The 20317-nt window shown below is 39.2% G+C and overlaps 2 protein-coding genes and 1 long non-coding RNA gene across 7 annotated transcripts in view; 1 reads left to right on the forward strand and 2 right to left on the reverse strand.

Moving 5' to 3' along the window:
- Positions 1-20317, reverse strand: part of LOC117525954 (zinc finger protein OZF-like) — a 149576-nt gene that overhangs the window by 50299 nt on the left and 78960 nt on the right. The gene's annotated exons all lie outside the window — the stretch shown is intronic.
- The window catches only part of LOC117525943 (gastrula zinc finger protein XlCGF57.1-like), a 67770-nt gene that overhangs the window by 41667 nt on the left and 5786 nt on the right, over positions 1-20317 (reverse strand). The window contains exons 2-3 of one of the 4 annotated variants that reach the window (XM_034187912.1): positions 2318-2871; positions 1327-2269 (exon numbers count right to left, since the gene is read on the reverse strand). The exons of 1 other annotated variant lie outside the window; for it this stretch is intronic. In XM_034187912.1, the coding sequence (XP_034043803.1) occupies positions 1379-2269; positions 2318-2871 (1445 nt within the window). In that variant the 3' untranslated portion in view covers positions 1327-1378. Of the gene's footprint in view, positions 1-1326; positions 2872-14687; positions 15090-20317 lie in introns of those variants that run through there. 2 more of the 4 variants (XM_034187911.1, XM_034187910.1) reach the window with 2 other exon arrangements.
- On the forward strand, positions 1889-17831 carry LOC117525977. Of its 2 annotated transcripts, none has more exons than XR_004565177.1 (2): positions 1889-1899; positions 17686-17831. It is a non-coding gene; the product is annotated as an uncharacterized LOC117525977 (long non-coding RNA). The 2 variants fall into 2 exon arrangements; XR_004565176.1 differs by lacking the exon at positions 1889-1899 and adding an exon at positions 17594-17604.

Consider the following 20317-nt stretch of genomic DNA (forward strand, 5'->3'; position numbering starts at 1 on the left):
ATAAACTTCAAAACAGTTTGCGCTTTGATTTTGTTGCTGGCTTATCTTTTGTGTGTGTGTTTTTTACGTCTTGCATACAGCTCGGATAAATGTGTAATTGCTTGGATAAAGCACTGCACTACAAATACGTAGACCAAGGTTCGATTTCCAGTCACGATGTCTATGTCCTTAGATAACATACTTTATCTGCATTGTTCCAGTCCACCTGGCTGTAAATGGTCATTAACCATTGCTTGGGAAGGTATGTGTCAGACTCGAACCCCATCCAGAGGAAGTTGTAGACTCTCACCCAGTCCACACTATGGCATCTGGAGATGAGCACTGGCACCAGCAGGAGGCCTAAGGGCTGATATAGGACTTCAATATAGGTTGCCATCTAGGACCCAGGATCTTTCCATAGTCTGGTTAAGGAATAAGTGGCACCAAAGCATGCTTCCACACCTGGGAGCCTGGGAGATGTGTCTGAATGGCGTTATCAATCCAGTCTCATGATGTGACTCCCTCTGCTGTCAATATATTTATGGGGCAGATTCAAGTTTAAACTTTGTTTTTCTTTCTATTGCACCACAACACCAAATCTGATAATAAACAACTATGATGAGATTCACTGTTCATCACTGGTAACAAAAGCCTGATACAATGTTACCTATTTAACAGTGAACCTGACAACATTATTGCATGAAGGAATAAAATGTACGTATTTTAGACTGTGAGCACTTTATAATACATTAATACTCTGCAGAACTCAATTCTATACAATGAACACAATCAGATTTCCATAGTATCCTAATCAAAAAGAAACTTAAATGCCAACCAAGAGTATTAAAAAGAGAAAAAAATTACAAGAAAAAAAAGTTACAATAGAAAATCATCCCAAAGACTACATGAAATCAATATGCTCTCATTATAAAGCCATACAACCGAAACCTATTACACAGTAAGCAACTACAAATGATTGAAACAATAACTGACAAAAGCTTTTATTAATTTTATGTATGTACTGTATGTATCGGTTAATTTGTTGTGGTGTCTCCTAATGGGAAATGTCACAACAAATTTAGTTGGTTTAGTCTGGTTTAGTATGGTCCATTCAGTAAAGGTCTTATCTTAATGTTTCACTTGCCTAATACGGGCAGATTCATCAAACAAATGCCAAACATCAACACTAACACTCCCCCCAGATGTTATCCAAAAACTGATTTTTGAACTTGATAAATTTTATATCTTGCCTCCAGCCTTGATTCTGCATCAGGATGGCAACAGTGTGATACCTGCCTTTTGGCAGCCCAATTGACGGAAATCCATCGGAGCGACGAAGACCTTTCATCCCTATAAGTGATCTTTGTTCTGGCCCTACCATGGACAACCATATTGGTTTTCAAATGGCACTAAATGCTTTCTCTCCAGGATGAGTGATCATATGCCTTTTCAAATGACTGTTCAGGACAAATGCTTTGCCACATTCAGAACAATGAAATGGCTTGTATCCCTTGTGAAATATCATATGGGTTTTCAGGTGGTTGTTTCTGTTAAATGTTTTTCCACACAGAGAACAACTAAATGGCCTTTCTCCTGTATGAATTAGCATATGCATTTTCAAAAGACTGTTCTGGTTAAAAGCTTTTCCACACTGAGAACAGTGAAAGGGTCTTTCTCCTGTATGAATTAGCATATGGGTTTTCAGACTACATTTTTTGTTAAATGTTTTTCCACAGTCAGAACAGCAAAAGGGTCTTTCTCCTGTATGAATTAGCATATGGGTTTTCAGACTACATTTTTTGTTAAATGTTTTTCCACACTCAGAACAGCTAAATGGTCTTTCTCCTGTATGAATTAGCATATGGATTTTCAGACAACCTTTTGTGTTAAATGTTTTTCCACAATCAGAACAGCTAAAGGGTCTTTCTCCTGTATGAATTAGCATATGGGCTTTCAGATTGCTGTTTTGATTAAATACTTTTCCACATTCAGAACAGCAAAAGCGTCTTTCACCTCTATGAATTAGCAGATGGGTTTTCAAATTGCTGCTATTGTTAAATGTTTTTCCACACTCAGAACAGCTGAAAGGTCTTTCACCTGTATGAATTAGCATATGGGTTTTCAGATTGAAGTTTTGGTTAAAGGTTTTTCCACACTCAGAACATTTAAATGAGGTATTTCCCGTATGAGTGGTCATATGCCTCTTCAAATGACCCTTTTGGCTAAATGCTTTTCCACATTCAGAACACTTAAATGTTTTCAGGTGGCTGTTTTGGTTACATGTTTCATCACCCTCAGAAGAGCAAAGTAGTTTCTCTCCCATATGAATTTCATTGTATGTCGTGACAGTCTTGTGAAGAATCCTTTGATCACACTCAGGGCTATATGGTTTCACACCAGCATTACATCTATTAACACAAACAGGGTGTACCTCATTTGTCAGGGAGTTTAAACTTGAATTAGGTTCTGTGGTCTCCCTCCAATCAACATCACTGACATCAGTTTCAGTTCCAGAATTGTGTGACATCATGGCATCACTATGTGGGTTGAAATAACAGTCTTGATCGAAACTCCCAACTGGTTCTGATCTTCTCCAGTCCTCTTCATCATTTTCCATTTTCATCTGCTCACATGAGCTGCTGGCAAGAGGCTCATCCTCCCTGTTCTCTTCACTCTGAGGTTGATAATGTGAGGACTGAGGTGTCACATCATTTGTGTACATGGAAGAATTAACCTTCAGCACTTGAAGGTGTGCTAGTTCCTCACAGGTCCACAGTTCCTCCTTTTCCTTTTTAATGTGATGGAGTTCTGAGTCCTCTTGGTCCAGACTAGACATACATGCTTGTTGCTCAGGGGGAACCTCTGTTTCATTTACCAACAGCTGCTGCACATCTACATAAAGCAAACAGACAAAAACAATAACAGCAACCACAAGGGCTTGTGATTCACTGATCCTTGGCTCAAGTCTCCATGAGACCATAAAATCACTCTGGGCCCTTGGCCAAGGTCCTTAACCTGCAAGCTGCACAGCAGCATCCTGACATCTACAACCCCTGGCAAAAATTATGGAATCACCGGCCTCGGAGGATGTTCATTCAGTTGTTTAATTTTGTAGAAAAAAAAGCAGATCACTTAATCATTTCAAATGGCAACTTTCTGGCTTTAAGAAACACTATAAGAAATCAGGGAAAAAAATTGTGGCAGTCAGTAACGGTTATTTTTAGACCAAGCAGAGGAAAAAAATATGGAATCATGAAAAACAAAAGAACGCTCCAACACATCACTAGTATTTTGTTGCACCACCTCTGGCTTTTATAACAGCTTGCAGTCTCTGAGGCATGGACTTAATGAGTGACAAACAGTACTCTTCATCAATCTGGCTCCAACTTTCTCTGATTGCTGTTGCCAGATCAGCTTTGCAGGTTGGAGCCTTGTCATGGACCATTTTCTTCAACTTCCACCAAAGATTTTCAATCGGATTAAGATCCGGACTATTTGCAGGCCATGACATTGACCCTATATGTCTTTTTGCAAGGAATGTCTTCACAGTTGTTGCTCTATGGCAAGACTCATTATCATCTTGAAAAATTATTTAATCATCTCCAAACATCCTTTCAATTGATGGGATAAGAAAAGTGTCCAAAATATCAACGTAAACTTGTGCATTTATTGATGATGTAATGACAGCCATCTCCCCAGTGCCTTTACCTGACATGCAGCCCCATATCATCAATGACTGTGGAAATTTACATGTTCTCTTCAGGCAGTCATCTTTATAAATCTCACTGGAACGGCACCAAACAAAAGTTCCAGCATCATCACCTTGCCCAATGCAGACTCAAGATTAATCACTGAATATGACTTTCATCCAGTCATCCACAGTCCACGATTGCTTTTCCTTAGCCCACTGTAACCTTGTTTTTTCTGTTTAGGTGTTAATGATGGCTTTCGTTTAGCTTTTCTGTATGTAAATCCCATTTCCGTTAGGCGGTTTCTTACAGTTCGGTCACAGACGTTGACTCCAGTTTCCTCCCATTCGTTCCTCATTTGTTTTGTTGTGCATTTTCGATTTTTGAGACATATTGCTTTAAGTTTTCTGTCTTGACGCTTTGATGTCTTCCTTGGTCTACCAGTATGTTTGCCTTTAACAACCTTCCCATGTTGTTTGTATTTGGTTCAGAGTTTAGACACAGCTGACTGTGAACATCTTTTGCAACACTGCGTGATGATTTACCCTCTTAAGAGTTTGATAATCCTCTCCTTTGTTTCAATTGACATCTCTCGTGTTGGAGCCATGATTCATGTCAGTCCACTTGGTGCAACAGCTCTCCAAGGTGTGATCACTCCTTTTTAGATGCAGACTAACGAGCAGATTTGATTTGATGCAGGTGTTAGTTTTGGGGATGAAAATTTACAGGGTGATTCCATAATTTATTCCTCAGAATTGAGTGAGTCCATATTTTTTTCCCTCTGCTTGGTCTAAAAAAGTAACCGTTACTGACTGCCACAATTTTTTTTTTCCTGATTTCTTATAGTGTTTCTTAAAGCCAGAAAGTTGCTATTTGAAATGACTTTAGTTTTGTGTCATGTCTGTGATCTGCTTTTTTTCTACAAAATTAAACAACTGAATGAACATCTTCCGAGGCCGGTGATTCCATAATTTTTGCCAGGGGTTAAGTGTGTGTGAGTAAAGAACAGGTTAATGTGAGGCATCACTGTAAAGTGCATTGACCACAAAAGGGATATTATATATCTATATATATATATATATATATATATATATATAGTTCATTCCCATTTAACATTCACATAATCAAGACTAGTACAATTAAGTGGGCTCTCAGGGTGCACTTTTCGGCACGAGGGCAGTATGTGTCAGAACCCCTAGGCACATAATTACACATTTTTTTCTATTTAGGACATCTTTTTTCCTCACTTCCTTACTTATGAACCATTTGGGGACTTTCTGTTACATGTCACAAATCAAAATGAGCTGCGTCAGACTCAAATGTTTATGGCAGGAAAATGCTAACATTTTAGTTTTTGTATTATAGTACAGTGCAGATTGTGCTACTTACCAAACAATGTACTAAAAATATCAGGTTTATTTAGTACATCTTTTGTTTCGGATCTTGCACAATAATGATGCAGTGAGTGTGACAACCTCTCCACCCAATCAGTAAACAGCTGCATTTTACCTTCACCTTGTGGCATCATTTCAGCTTGCTTGGAACTGTGATGGAGATGATACCAAAACAGGGTGCAAATAAATAAATAAATGTAACCATTTCAATTGTATCCCCTATAAAGTGTTCCTTGGGTAACAGCAACACAATCAATGTAATTTTGGATTCACTGTCTATAAAGAAACAAAAACAAAAAACCAAAACAAAAAAAATCAACTGACGATTATAATTTTATGTATTTGATAAAGAATATTTTTGATTGTATTGTTAAACCTTAACTTATACTGTAATTTGTCATTAACTTAGAAAAACCTTATGATAGGGTGCCAAGAGAAGAGCTGTGGTATTGTATTAGGAAGTCTGGAGTAGCAGAGAAGTATGTTAGGGTAGTGCAGGACATGTGCAAGAATACTGTGACAGCGGTGAGATGCACAGTAGGAATGACAGGCTCATTCAAGGTGGAGGTGGGATTACACCAAGGATCAGCTCTGAGTCCTTTCTTGTTTGCAATGGTGGACAGGTTGGTGGATGAGATAAGACGGGAGTCTCCATGGACTACAACCCCTGGCAAAAATTATGGAATCACTGGCCTCGGATGATGTTCATTCAGTTGTTTAATTTTGTAGAAAAAAAGAAGATCACAGACGTGACACAAAACTAAAGTCATTTCAAATGGCAACTTTCTGGCTTTAAGAAACACTATAAGAAATCAAGAAAAAAAGATTGTGGCAGTCAGTAATGGTTACTTTTTTAGACCAAGCAGAGGAAAAAAATATGGAATCACTCAATTCTGAGGAATAAATTATGGAATCACCCTGTAAATTTCATCCCCCAAACTAACACCTGCATCAAATCAGATCTGCTAGTTGACATTGATCCTATGTGTCTTTTTGCAAGGAATGTTTTCACAGTTTTTGCTCTATGGCAAGATGCATTATCATCTTGAAAAATGATTTAATCATCCCCAAACATCCTTTCAATTGTCCAAAATATCAACGTAAACTTGTGCATTTATTGATGATGTAATGACAGCCATCTCCCCAGTGCCTTTACCTGACATGCAGCCCCATATCATCAATGACTGTGGAAATTTACATGTTCTCTTCAGGCAGTCATCTTTATAAATCTCATTGGAACGGCACCAAACAAAAGTTCCAGCATCATCACCTTGCCCAATGCAGATTTGAGATTCATCACTGAATATGACTTTCATCCAGTCATCCACAGTCCACGATTGCTTTTCCTTAGCCCACTGTAACCTTGTTTTTTTCTGTTTAGGTGTTAATGATGGCTTTCATTTAGCTTTTCTGTATGTAAATCCCATTTCCTTTAGGCGGTTTCTTACAGTTCGGTCACATACGTTGACTTCAGTTTCCTCCCATTCGTTCCTCATTTGTTTTGTTGTGCATTTTCGATTTTTGAGACATATTGCTTTAAGTTTTCTGTCTTGACGCTTTGATGTCTTCCTTGGTCTACCAGTATGTTTGCCTTTAACAACCTTCCCATGTTGTTTGTATTTGGTTCAGAGTTTAGACACAGCTGACTGTGAACAACCAACATCTTTTGCAACACTGCGTGATGATTTACCCTCTTAAGAGTTTGATAATCCTCTCCTTTGTTTCAATTGAGATCTCTCGTTTTGGAGCCATGATTCATGTCAGTCCACTTGATGCAACAGCTCTCCAAGGTGTGATCACTCCTTTTTAGATGCAGACTAACGAGCAAATCTGATATGATGCAGGTGTTAGTTTTGGGGATGAAAATTTACAGGGTGATTCCATAATTTTTTCCTCAGAATTGAGTGATTCCATATTTTTTTCCTCTGCTTGGTCTAAAAAAGTAACCGTTACTGACTGCCACAATCTTTTTTTCTTGATTTCTTATAGTGTTTCTTAAAGCCAGAAAGTTTCCATTTGAAATGACTTTAGTTTTGTGTCGTGTCTGTGATCTGCTTTTTTTCTACAAAAATAAACAACTGAATGAACATCCTCAGAGGCCGGTGATTCCATAATTTTTGCCAGGGGTTGTATGATGTTTGCAGATGTCATTGTGATCTGTAGTGAGAGTAGAGAGCAGGTTGAGTCTAGTCTGGAGAGGTGGAGATATGCTTTGGAGAGCAGGGGAATAAAAGTCAGTAGGAGCAAGACTGAGTACATGTGTGTGAATGAGAGGGAGCCCAGTGGATAGTGCAGTTACAAGGAGTAGAAGTGGTGAAAGTACAACCCCTGGCAAAAATTATGGAATCACCGGCCTGGGAAGATGTTCGTTCGATTGTTTAATTTTGTAGAAAAAAGCAGATCAGACATGACACAAAACTAAAGTCATTTCAAATGGCAACTTTCTGGCTTTAAGAAACACTATAAGAAATCAGGAAAAAAAAAAAATTGTGGCAGTCAGTAACGGTTACTTTTTTAGTAACCAAGCAGAGGGGAAAAAAAATATGGAATCACTCAATTCTGAGGAAAAAATTATGGAATCATGAAAAACAAAAGAACGCTCCAACACATCACTAGTATTTTGTTGCACCACCTTTGGCTTTTATAACAGCTTGCAGTCTCTGAGGCATGGACTTAATGAGTGACAAACAGTACTCTTCATCAATCTGGATCCAGCTTTCTCTGATTGCTGTTGCGAGATCAGCTTTGCAGGTTGGAGCCTTGTCATGGACCATTTTCTTCAACTTCCACCAAAGATTTTCAATTGGATTAAGATCCGGACTATTTGCAGGCCATGACATTGACCCTATGTGTCTTTTTGCAAGGAATGTTTTCACAGTTTTTGCTCTATGGCAAGATTCATTATCATCTTGAAAAATGATTTCATCATCCCCAAACATCCTTTCAATTGATGGGATAAGAAAAGTGTCCAAAATATCAACGTAAACTTGTGCATTTATTGATGATGTAATGACAGCCATCTCCCCAGTGCCTTTACCTGATATGCAGCCCCATATCATCAATGACTGTGGAAATTTACATGTTCTCTTCAGGCAGTCATCTTTATAAATCTCATTGGAACGGCACCAAACAAAAGTTCCAGCATCATCACCTTGCCCAATGCAGATTTGAGATTCATCACTGAATATGACTTTCATCCAGTCATCCACAGTCCACGATTGCTTTTCCTTAGCCCACTGTAACCTTGTTTTTTTCTGTTTAGGTGTTAATGATGGCTTTCGTTTAGCTTTTCTGTATGTAAATCCCATTTCCTTTAGGCGGTTTCTTACAGTTCGGTCACAGACGTTGACTTCAGTTTCCTCCCATTCGTTCCTCATTTGTTTTGTTGTGCATTTTCGATTTTTGAGACATATTGCTTTAAGTTTTCTGTCTTGACGCTTTGATGTCTTCCTTGGTCTACCAGTATGTTTGCCTTTAACAACCTTCCCATGTTGTTTGTATTTGATTCAGAGTTTAGACACAGCTGACTGTGAACAACCAACATCTTTTGCAACATTGCGTGATGATTTACCCTCTTAAGAGTTTGATAATCCTCTCCTTTGTTTCAATTGAGATCTCTCGTTTTGGAGCCATGATTCATGTCAGTCCACTTGATGCAACAGCTCTCCAAGGTGTGATCACTCCTTTTTAGATGCAGACTAATGAGCAGATCTGATTTGATGCAAGTGTTAGTTTTGGGGATGAAAATTTACAGGGTGATTCCATAATTTATTCCTCAGAATTGAGTGAGTCCATATTTTTTTCCCTCTGCTTGGTCTAAAAAAGTAACCGTTACTGACTGCCACAATTTTTTTTTTTCTTGATTTCTTATAGTGTTTCTTAAAGCCAGAAAGCTGCCATCTGAAATGACTTTAGTTTTGTGTCATGTCTGTGATCTGCTTTTTTTCTACAAAATTAAACAACTGAATGAACATCCTCCGAGGCCGGTGATTCCATAATTTTTGCCAGGGATTGTAGATGAGTTTAAATACTTGGGGTCAACTGTTCAAAGTAATGGAGAGTGTGGTAGAGAGGTGAAGAAAAGAGTGCAGGCAGGGTGGGGTGGGTGAAGAAAGGTGGCAGGAGTGATTTGTGACCAAAGAATATCAGCAAGAGTGAAGAGCAAAGTTTACAAGACAGTAGTGAGACCAGCTATGTTGTATGGCTTAGACACAGTGGCACTAACAAAAAGACAGGTGGCAGAGCTGAAGATGTTACGATTCTCGTTGAGAGTGACGAGAATGGACAGGATTAAGAATGAACATAGAGGGACAGCTCAGGTGGGACAGCTTGGAGACAAAGTCAAAGAGGTGAGACTGAGATAGTTTGGACATGTGCAGAGGAGGGACCCAGGGTATATAGGGAGAAGGATGATGAGGATGGAGCCACCAGGCAGGAGGAGAAGAGGGAGGCCAAAGAGGAGGTTTATGGATGTGCTGAGGGAGGACATGCAGGTGGTTGGTGTGACAGAGGAGGATTCAGAGGACAGGGTGAGATGGTAACGATTGATCTGCTGTGGCGACCTTAACGGAAACAGCCAAAAGAAAAAGAAGAAGACTGGGAAATTTCCTTCTAAAATGAAAATAGCTAAAGTGATACCACTATTCAAATCTGGTGACAAACATGATTTTTTAAACTATAGGCCAATATCACTGTTACCATAATTTTCTAAAATTTTGGAAAAGGAATTTGCAAAGAGGTTAAATTATTTTATAGCTAAACATCATATACTCACTCAGTGAACAGCAATACGGATATAGAAAGAACTGAACTACTTCACTGGCTTTAATTGACTTTGCTGAACAAATAAATGCAATTGAGAATAAGCAATACACAGTTGGGGTTTCTTTTCTTTTTCTTGATTTACAGAAAGCATTTGACATCACAGATCATACCTTACTATTGGATGAATTACAGAAGTATGGTATCAAAGGATTGGTATATGATTGGATAACTAGCTATTTATAAAATAGGTAGGTATCGGTGTGTCCATATTGGTTGGGATAAATTCAGAATTTTTGAAGATTAAAAATGGGGTGCCTCAAGGTTCAGTCCCTGGTCCATTGCTGTTTCTTTTATATATTAATGATATATGTTTGGTTTCTAAGAACCTTGAATTGTATTTTATTTGCTGATGTTACAACTGTGTTCTGTAGTGGGCATCATTTGGACAGCTTTTGGATATCTTGGAGAAGGAATTATAGAAATGTAAACAATGATTTGATTCAAATAAATCACCACTACATCTTGGTAAAACAAAGTATATTATATTTGTAAATAAGCTCAGGAATTTATGTAGAAATTTAATATTACATAATGCTGAAATTGAAATTGCAACTGAAACAAAATTTCTTAGCGTTATTATTGATGATAAATTAAAGGACATGTTGCACAGCTTTAATGCCCCAGTTAGCAACACAACATCAAAGTATTCATGATTGTAAGTCTCTCCATGCACATGCGTTCATAGTGGTCGCTGATGGTTTTTTTGTGCTCTCCCAGAGCGAGTTAGCAGGTGCATTTCAATTTCAATTTATTTACATTTATATAGTGCCAAATCATTACACAGTTGCCTCAAGGCGCTTCACAGAGGTAAGGTCTAACCTTACTAACCCCAGAGCAACCGTGGTAAGGAAAAACTCCCTCTGAGGAAGAAACCTCAAGCAGACCAGACTCAAAGGAGTGACCCTCTGCTTGGGCCATGCTACAAACATAAATTACAGAACAATTCACAGAATGAATAGATAAGAAATGCTGTTGGAGGACAGGACAGGAGGGTCGCCAGCACAAATACAACTCCCATCTCTGGATGGAGCTGCAGCTTAAACAGAGAGAAAAAAACAATCAGGCATCAGAAAGACAAGAAATAGTATATAACTTGCCAACATTAATCAACAAGAAAAACAGAAGAAATACTAGGGTGATCGCCGGCCACTAGCTCTAAGCTTCACTAAAAGACCCAGAATTTAGGTAAAGTTGAGGCTGCGGCACGCTCCGTTTACTAATAAAATGAATTAAAAGAGTAAAATGCACAAAAAAACTATACCAGTATCCTAGCCATACAAAAGAGAAAATAAGTGCGTCTTAAGTCTGGACTTGAAAGTCTCCACAGAATCTGTTTTATTGATGCAGGGGATCATTCCACAGAACAGGGGCATGATAAAAGAAAGCTCTGTGACCCGCAGACTTCTTATTCACCCTAGGGACACAAAGTAGTCCTGCACCCTGAGAACGCAAAGCCCAGGCCGGTACATAAGGTTTAATTAGGTCAGCTAAGTAGGGAGGTGCCAGTCCGTGAACAATTTTATAGACTAGTAGCAGAACCTTAAAATCTGATCTCACTGGGAGAGGAAGCCAGTGAAGGGACGCCAAAATAGGTGTAATGTGGTCAAACTTTCTGCTTCATGTCAAAGGTCTGGCTGCAGCATTTTGAACCAATTGGAGAGCCCTACTGCTGGACTGCAGTAAACCAGAAAATAGAACATTGCAGTAGTCCAATCTAGAAGAGATAAATGCATGGATCAGGGTCTCAGCATCAGCCATAGACAGGATGGGACGTATCTTTGCTATATTTCGTAGGTGGAAAAAAGTAGTCCTCGTAATATTTCTAATGTGGAGGTCAAAGGACAACATAAGATCAAAAATTACCACAAGGGTCCTCACTTTGTCAGTGTGATGTATGACACACGAGCCCAGGCTAAGCGTCAACTGGTCAAATTGATGCAGATGTCTCACTGGACCAAGAACAATCATTTCAGTCTTATCAGAGTTTAAAATTAGGAAGTTTCTAGACATCCAACTTCTCACTGCTGCAAGGCAATCTTCTAAGGATTTTATGTGAACGAGATTACCAGCAGTTGTCGGCACGTCCAGGTGCATTTCTGGAAAACGTGTCACTCTGCATTTCTCGGCATGTAACATACATATTAGCAAAACAGAAACATCCCAATGGCGACACACAGAGTGAAACAAATGCAGTTATGTTCGATAAGGAAGCTTCTAAGCTTTCCTTTGAAAGTGATGGCTCAAATTTACAGAGGAGATGACACACTTAAACTCAAAGCTCTTAACTTTTTCAGTCTGTCGGATTTTGTAACCTAATTGTGGTGGCGCGCTGTTTATGTCACAGGATGCCGGTTTACTGCTGCTGTGAACATGATGGATGTGGACTGTCTCCACCACGCTGTTTTTCCAGACTGCCTGGACAGGCAGATGTATGTCTCATATTGTAAAAACTTTATGTGGTGTGATCGTTTTAGACAATGAAATTGATAATTACAACTGTAGTGTTGTCATTCCCTTCGCCCGTGCTGCAATCAGGTTTTGTCTTCTCTATTCATTTGTTACAATAAAAAAATAAAAATAAAAAAAATAAAGAAATCTGAAAAATTAGGCGTCTTATTAATTGAGCTAGCAAATATCCACGTCAAGAATTATTGACATGTGAAAAGAGAATGCAGTGGTCCCTCGCTATAATGCGGTTCACCTTTCGCGGCCTCACAGTTTCGCAGATTTTTTTAGTCCAATTTTGCATGCTTTTTTTTTTGTCTGTTTATAAGAATCTTCTCACCCAGAAGAAAAAAAAGAGTGCCAACAACTACTCATAACTGTGTTCTTCACTCGGAAAAAGACACCTGCAGCGAGGTGTGACTCAGTGGAAAAAGGCGCGGCGCCAGGACGAAGAGGCGCGATCAGAGGAACTGTGAAATACGGGTCAGTCACTATTAATAATTTCTTATGTGTCCAACCTCGTACGTTGATCATTAAAATTAAATTCGTTAGTTCTAAAAGCCATCATAATTATGATATTTATAGGAAAACGTTCTATTTTTATTTCTCAAACAAATGTTTGGGCCTGAAACCAGGTTGGTCTTATTTTTCTACTAAGGTTTGAACTTTGAGAGTGTTTACACACGAGAGAAAAGTGAGAAAATGTTCGTGCCTGATTGAGTAAAGTGTATAAAGTGTGTAGTGAGGGGTTTTACAGCTTTAAAACATCTATAATAATTGTAAAAAAATAACGCTGACTAGCTACTTCGCGGATTTCGCTTATCGTGGGCTATTTTTAGAACGTAACTCCTGCGATAAACGAGGGATCACTGTAACACTTTTTTTATTATACTACAAAACAACTGATACAACGGCCGCTTTTGACGCTCTATTGGCACGCGTCGTGATTGGTGGAGTTCTTTTTCTTTGCCGTCTTCCTGGCTTCCATGTTGTAAAATGAGGGCGTGTCTGAAGAAGAGTCTGAATATTTATGGGCGTGTTCATTATAATTACGATTGTTTTCACCCGCCGCATTTATCAAGGTCATGTCAGGTGTACGCCGGAAATGGGAAGGTGCGCACTGCTTGATACATGTCATGGCAACTTTGGTGTACTTCAAATTTACACCGTAAATTTACGCCACAAGTGCGCAATGTTGATACATGAGGCCCAGTGTGTGTATGGGGGCTTCTTTGATGTTGTGGACTTTTTAATTTGGAAATCTTTACAACTGGGTGAGTAGAATGTTAATTCTTTTTTTCTCATTGTTTGCTTTGTGTTCCTTTCAATGGAGCTTTCAATGAAAGTAAATTTTTATTTTACTTTGAGTCTGTGGGAATGGATCTGAACGTGTGTGCGTGCTCAGCAGTCTGTTTTAACCCACAGCAGCTCAGCTGTTAATTGTGGCTTTGTACATGGACGTGAAATATCATACATCTGATCAGACAGATGTGACTAGATCTGTGATATTTCACATCCATGTACAAAGCTGCAATTAACAGCTGACATGCGGGTTAAAACAGTGCAGCAGCCATTTAACCCACATCTCAGCTGTTCACTGCTGCTTTGTACATGGACGTGAAATGTCAGATATGATCAGATCTGTGCAGTCACATGTCCAAAATCCGTTTTAAATGAAGGACTCCAGTTATAATTTGGGAGGAATATTATTATTTGATAAATTAAAGACTCGAACCACTGTTAAAAAAAAAAAAAAAAAATCACTTTCTGTAAAAGGTGTGAACATTTGGAATAACTGTCCAGATAAGATTAAATTATACGGTACACTAGTTGCCTTTAAAAGACATACATACACACATTTTTTTAAAGTTAACTTATGGTAAAAGGGTGGGTGTATATAAGCTTTTGCTTCTGCCGACACTCTTTTGGCCACAGGTGTTGATTGAAAGATTATTTTTTTCAGCACAGCACGTAGTTGAGCTGAAATTGTGTGTTTGTGTGTTGAATAAATTCATTCAGAAAATATGCAATTTTTGCCTGTTGAACTAGAAGCAACAGGTTCATGGTGGAGGGGCACAGAGGATTTTAAAACAAAAAACGAAGAAATTTAAGGTTGAGCCTCACGTGCCTTCTGGAAAGCTGTAGTTTAATTTTCACCGTCATTTTTTTTTTCATAAAATCTTGTTCTGCTCAGACTGTAAAACTGATGCTGCAGTAATTGATCAATGAAAAACAAAAAACATGATCAATGGGAAACAAAAACCTTAGTTTTGTAATAGTTTGTCATTATTCATGGATAAAATGTGCAGGATTTGACTCTGTAGTACTTATAAAAAAAAAAGAAAAGGAATCAAACCTGTTTTGTCATCAGAGTTAAAAACAGCATCCAGTAGTTTTCTTTGTCGTTCGTTCTCCTCTTTTAAACCACAAAGTTCCTCCTCGTATTCTGCTGTTGTTCTTTCAAACAGCTCAAATATCTCTTCATCATCTGCAGGTAGTCTCTGCTTCAGTAACGCTCTCAGAATTTGGACTTTAGACATTTTCACACAAAGACACAAACTGTTTCTACACACAAAAGGCCCAGTTAGCAGGCTAAGCTAACTCCGCTAGCTCTGCAAGCTAACGGCAGAAGGAGAAAATGCGAATAACTTGAACTTATTTCACGTGTAAGCAGACGCGCAGAGAACCTGTACTAATCGATTTAGACTGGATGTCAGGCTAATTTTCTCCAAAACGACACTACGATCAAAGCTTCCTCACGGACAGGCGCCATCTTAAGAAGTTAGACGGTTCTTCGCTTTTCTTCTTCTTCCTCATTTAATGGCGGATTAGACACCATTCAGCGCTTTACCGCCACCTCCAGGAAAATAATTCACACCAGCAGTCTGTATTCTGGCATAGATAGCAGAACGTTATGAAGGTTGGATAGGATTAGTTTGAAAGAATACATGTGGATTACATGTACGAGTATGTATGTGCATACATTTGGATTACTTGTAATCTGATTACTTTTGGATTACATTTCAAAGTAATCCTACCCAACTTTGCACCCCGTTGACCGAGTTGCGACCTAAACATGGCCTCTGCTCACATCGCTCTCACTGAGGTTGCAGGTTGGTCACAAAAGGAGCTCCATGTTTGGGGAAAAAAAAAAAATCCCTCCTGGTCACCATCACTCCACATCGGTCTCCAACAGGTGTGCAAGTGCATCGAACTATTTAAAACACTCGCACAAGTTGTGTGACCAGTTAACAGAATCATGGGTCTCATAATGGGTCTTGATAAGCTCTCACACATCTCAACTGACGATCAACTTGATTCTGTGAGCTGTAATAGACTCTCAGTTGACTTTGCATGGGGTTGCATCAATGATCGCGGATATAAACATATTTTTCACTCGCACAACTAAGTAGCAATGCAAGTTTGGTGTAAATCAGGGGTGGGCAACTTGTTCCAGAAAGGGCCAAGAGGGTGCAGTTTTCTTTGCAGCCACTGACTCCACCAGGTGATTTCACTCAATATCACTTTGAGCAGATGGAATCAGTTAATGAGTGAAATCACCTGGTGGAGTCAGTGGCTGCAAAGAAAACTGCACCCTCTTGGCCTTTTCTGGAACAAGTTGCCCACCCCTGGTGTAAATGCAAATAACAGCTCAACTGTCTCAACAAGACTTTTGAGAGTTGACAAAATGTCCTGATCTTGGAAGTCTCATACGTAGGTCTCAGTCCAGTGTAGTGCAGCAGATCACTGAAACAATCCTTCAAATGGTGATACAAGCACCAACTTTGGCACAAATACACCTTATACATTACTCTTTTGAAGAGGGAAAACAAACAAACAAAAAAAAAACTGGCCACCTTAATTTTCAATCCTTTTGACTTTTTTTTTTTTACATTTCCCATTATACCCAGTAAGAAGGGTGAAAAGACACCTCCCTCCTTGGCGCTCCCCAACCACACCCACCACTTGCAGAACATAAGCATGGCGGTTCTGTGGCAGACTCTGCTACTGCTACACCCCAAACCTGTTGTGGCTTCCATGTTCATTAAATCTCAGACAGCTCCCAGACTAACAGTTGTAACAGATGAGGAATTTTCAACTGATAACCGTCAACTTCAATCGTCACTAAAGACTTGTAATCTTTCTTAACGGCTTCTTGTTTATCTCATTTAGTTAGTACTGTGGGAGCATCCAACTTCCTACATATTCTGCAGGCCCTGGTTTTTGTTAAATTCTTAAAATGCTGACTTTGCAGCACTCAAAAACTTCAATATTTATGGCGCTGTCAGCCCTCATTGTGTGTTTTGGGTAGTCGTGAACTTTGACCTGGCCCAGCATGCACCAGGTGTAGAGATGCTGAAATGGCTTTTTGTGACTCATACTAGAATGATATATAAAAGCAAGGCAATATTCATTCTGTCTGAATATCACACACATAACCACAATATGTCACAAAAATTCCACCGGCTCCCACAGCGCCTCAACACCAACTGTGCTAGTAAGGAACACATGAGATGATTATGTTCATGTTGTTTATCAACAGCAGCAGCACAACACAATATTACCCATTTTATAGTGAGCCTAAAAATATGGTACTAAGGAACAGAATGCACATATATTACAATGTGAGAGGTTTATTGCTGTCTCAAAAATAATACATTAAGTCTGATACTCTACAGAGCACAATTCTAAACCTACTGAACACCTAAACCATATTTCTATCGTGACATAAGTAACACAACGTTAAACACATGGTACTCAAGAGTCTAAAAAGAAACAAAAAAAAAAAAGGTACGTTAGTAAATCATCCAACAGACAACATTAATTCAATATGCTCTATTATAAATTCATACAACTACAAGCATTACACATTAACTATAAATCTCAGATAGTTTGATATCTTTGACTACAGCATCCTCAAATCTCCTGCTTTGAGTCAAATTACATCCAAATGTCCTTGTACGGTCTTACACCATGTGCTGCTGAGGTCAGGTGTGTATTATTACATCAATGCATTGACAAACCTGCATTGTTCTAGCCCTAGTATGCGCCATCATGTGTTTCTTTAGCCAGCGCATTTCAGAAAATGTTTTCCCAAAATCAGAACAGCTAAATGGATTCTTTCCCATATGGGGGCTCATATGGCTCTTCAAATTACCCTTCATGAAAAGTTCTTTTCCACATTCAGAACAATTAAATTTATTACCCTGATGAATTATCATATGGGTTTTAGAACACAGTCTATGTTTTTCCACACTTAAAACAACTGAAGGGTCTTTCACCTGTATGAATTAGCATAAGAGTTTTCAGACTGAAGTTTTGGTTAAATGTTTCCACAATCAGAACAGCTGAAGGGTCTTTCTCCTGTATGAATTAGCATATGGGCTTTCAGGGTGCTGCTTTTGTTAAATATTTTCCCACACTCAGAACAGCTAAAAGCTCTTTCATCTTTATGAATTAGTATATGGGAAAACAGATCAGTGTTTTTGTGAAATGATTTGCCACACTGAGAACAGCTAAATGGTCTTTCTCCCGTATGAATTAGCATATGGGTTTTCAGGTTACTGTTTGTGGTAAAAGATTTTCCACACTCAGAACAGCTAAATGGTCTTTCTCCTGTATGAAGTAGCTTATGGGTTTTCAGGTTGCTCTTTATTTTAAATGATTTTCCACACTCAGAACAGCTAAATGGTCTTTCTCCCGTATGAATTAGCATATGGGCTTTCAGGGTGCTGTTTTGGTTAAATGTTTTACCGCATTCAGAACAGCTGAAGGGCCTTTCACCTGTATGAATTAGCATGTGAGTCCTCAGATTGCCATTTCTGTTAAATCTCTTTCCACACTCCGAACAGCTAAAGGCTCTTTTGTCTTTATGAATACGTATATGGGAGCACAGGTTGGCATGTTTGTTAAATGTTTTCCCACACTCAGAACAACTAAATGGTCTTTCTCCTGTATGAATGCGCATATGGGTTTGCAGGAGGTTCTTCACATTAAATGTTTTTCCACACTCAGAACATCTAAATGGTATCTTTTGTATATGAACAGCCATGTGTTTCTTCAATTTGCCCTTTTGACTAATTATTTCACCATCCCCAGAACAGCTAATTTGTTTTTCTGTTGTATGAACGCCATCGTTTCTCATCAGATTACTATTCTGAACATTCCCTGGATCACACTGTGGGCTACATGGGTTCACAACATCACATCTGTTATCACAAACAGGAAGTTTCAGGGAGTTTAAACCTGATTTAGGTTCTGTAGTCTTCCTAAAATCAATATCACCAGTAAGACTTTCAGGTCCAGTAGAATGTGAAATCATGGCATCACAATGCAGATGTAAACTGTCTTGATCTAGCCTACGAGCTGGTTCTGATTCTCCACAGTCTTCTCTGTCATCATCCATTTTCATCTGTTCAGCTGAGCTGCTGGCAAGAGATTCTGCCTCCCTATTATCCTCACTTTGGGGCTGACAGCAATGTGAGGCCTGAAGTTTGACATCATTGCAACAAATGGAGGAATTAGCCTCCATTACATGAAGGTGCTCTTGTTCCTCACAGGTCCACAGTTCCTCCTCTTCCTTTATAATGTGAAGAATGTCTGGGTCATCTTGGTCCAGACAAGCCATCCATGTTTGCTGCTTAGGGAGAACATCTGTTTCTTTTACCAACAGCTGCTGCACAACTATAGAATACAAACACAGACATCAGTGATCATATCAATAATACATGCTGTCACAGTTTTGGAATTTGTAACTGCCACAATACCTTGAAAAATCTCAGACCGACAGATAGTGCTGCCAAAACCTCCTGGATGGCTCTTCCTTACATGCTTTCATGTCGAATCTACTATACTCAAACCTTTTTACTTAATTCTGGTGTTTCCTGTCAGTTAATGAGCTGCAGCTGGAACAGGGAGAGTGAAAACCACATGCAGGAAAAGGCACTCTGCAGGAACAGATTTGGGCTGCCCTGCAATGTATTATTTTCAATACCAAAAGGAGTACCAATTGGCCAGACAGAGGAACAAAGCCGGGAGGAATGTGCAGCAAATTTAGATGAAAGGATGCAGATGAAGGAGAGTGTACTGAGATAATGGAGGAAATGATGCGACAAAAGTAAAAGCCCAAACTCAATGGGCACTAGAAAACTCTCACAAGAGTTAGAGGGTATGGAATAAAAATAGTTTGAAAGACAAACTGAGGGATGAATTGAGAATTAATACAGCACAATCACAGCTGCCTGGTGTAAATGCGCACGCGCAAATTATTGTGTGTGATGCTTATGCCTGTCATGATTTGGCAGTGGTGCTTGCAGTGTGTTCCAGGCATTAGAAATAGTGGTGCTTATGAAAAGACAGGAGGCAGAGCTGGATGTGGAAGAACTGACAACACTCTGATTCAAAGTGACATGGATGGAGAGGATTAGGAATAAGCATGAGTATGCAGTATCGGAGGGACAATGGAGGTCAGACCGTGTGGAGACAAAGTCAGAGAAGTGAGACTGAGATGGTTTAGACATGCACAAAGGAGGAACCAGGGGGTATTTTGGGGAGAAGGCAGCTGAGGATGGAGCCACCAGGAAGGAGAAGATGGAGGCCAAAGAAGTTCATGGATGTGATGAGTAGGGATGGGTATCGAGAACCGGTTCCTTCAGGTATCGTTTGCTTTGAACCTCGAACCAATCGAAGCAGTGGTTCGCAGATTGAAGCAATGCTTCGATCTATTGCTTCATTTATTCCTTTCTTTCTTTCGCTTAATTTTCCCCCGCTGAAACCCTAAAGAGCATACGTCTGAGTATTATTTACCTTTTCTATGTTAAACCGACCTGTTATGGTCTCCTGAAACAGTTGATAGATGTATTTTATAACTTAAAAACGGGAGCGATGCTAACACATTAGCATGTCTATGGCATTTTTAATGTTAAAAGTTAGCATTAAACAGTTGCAGCTGTCATCACGTTCGAGTGCATTTGTTTTCAAATTGTA

The sequence above is a fragment of the Thalassophryne amazonica genome, chromosome 15 (genome assembly GCF_902500255.1).
Source record: "Thalassophryne amazonica chromosome 15, fThaAma1.1, whole genome shotgun sequence".
Classification (NCBI taxonomy): Eukaryota; Metazoa; Chordata; class Actinopteri; order Batrachoidiformes; family Batrachoididae; genus Thalassophryne; species Thalassophryne amazonica.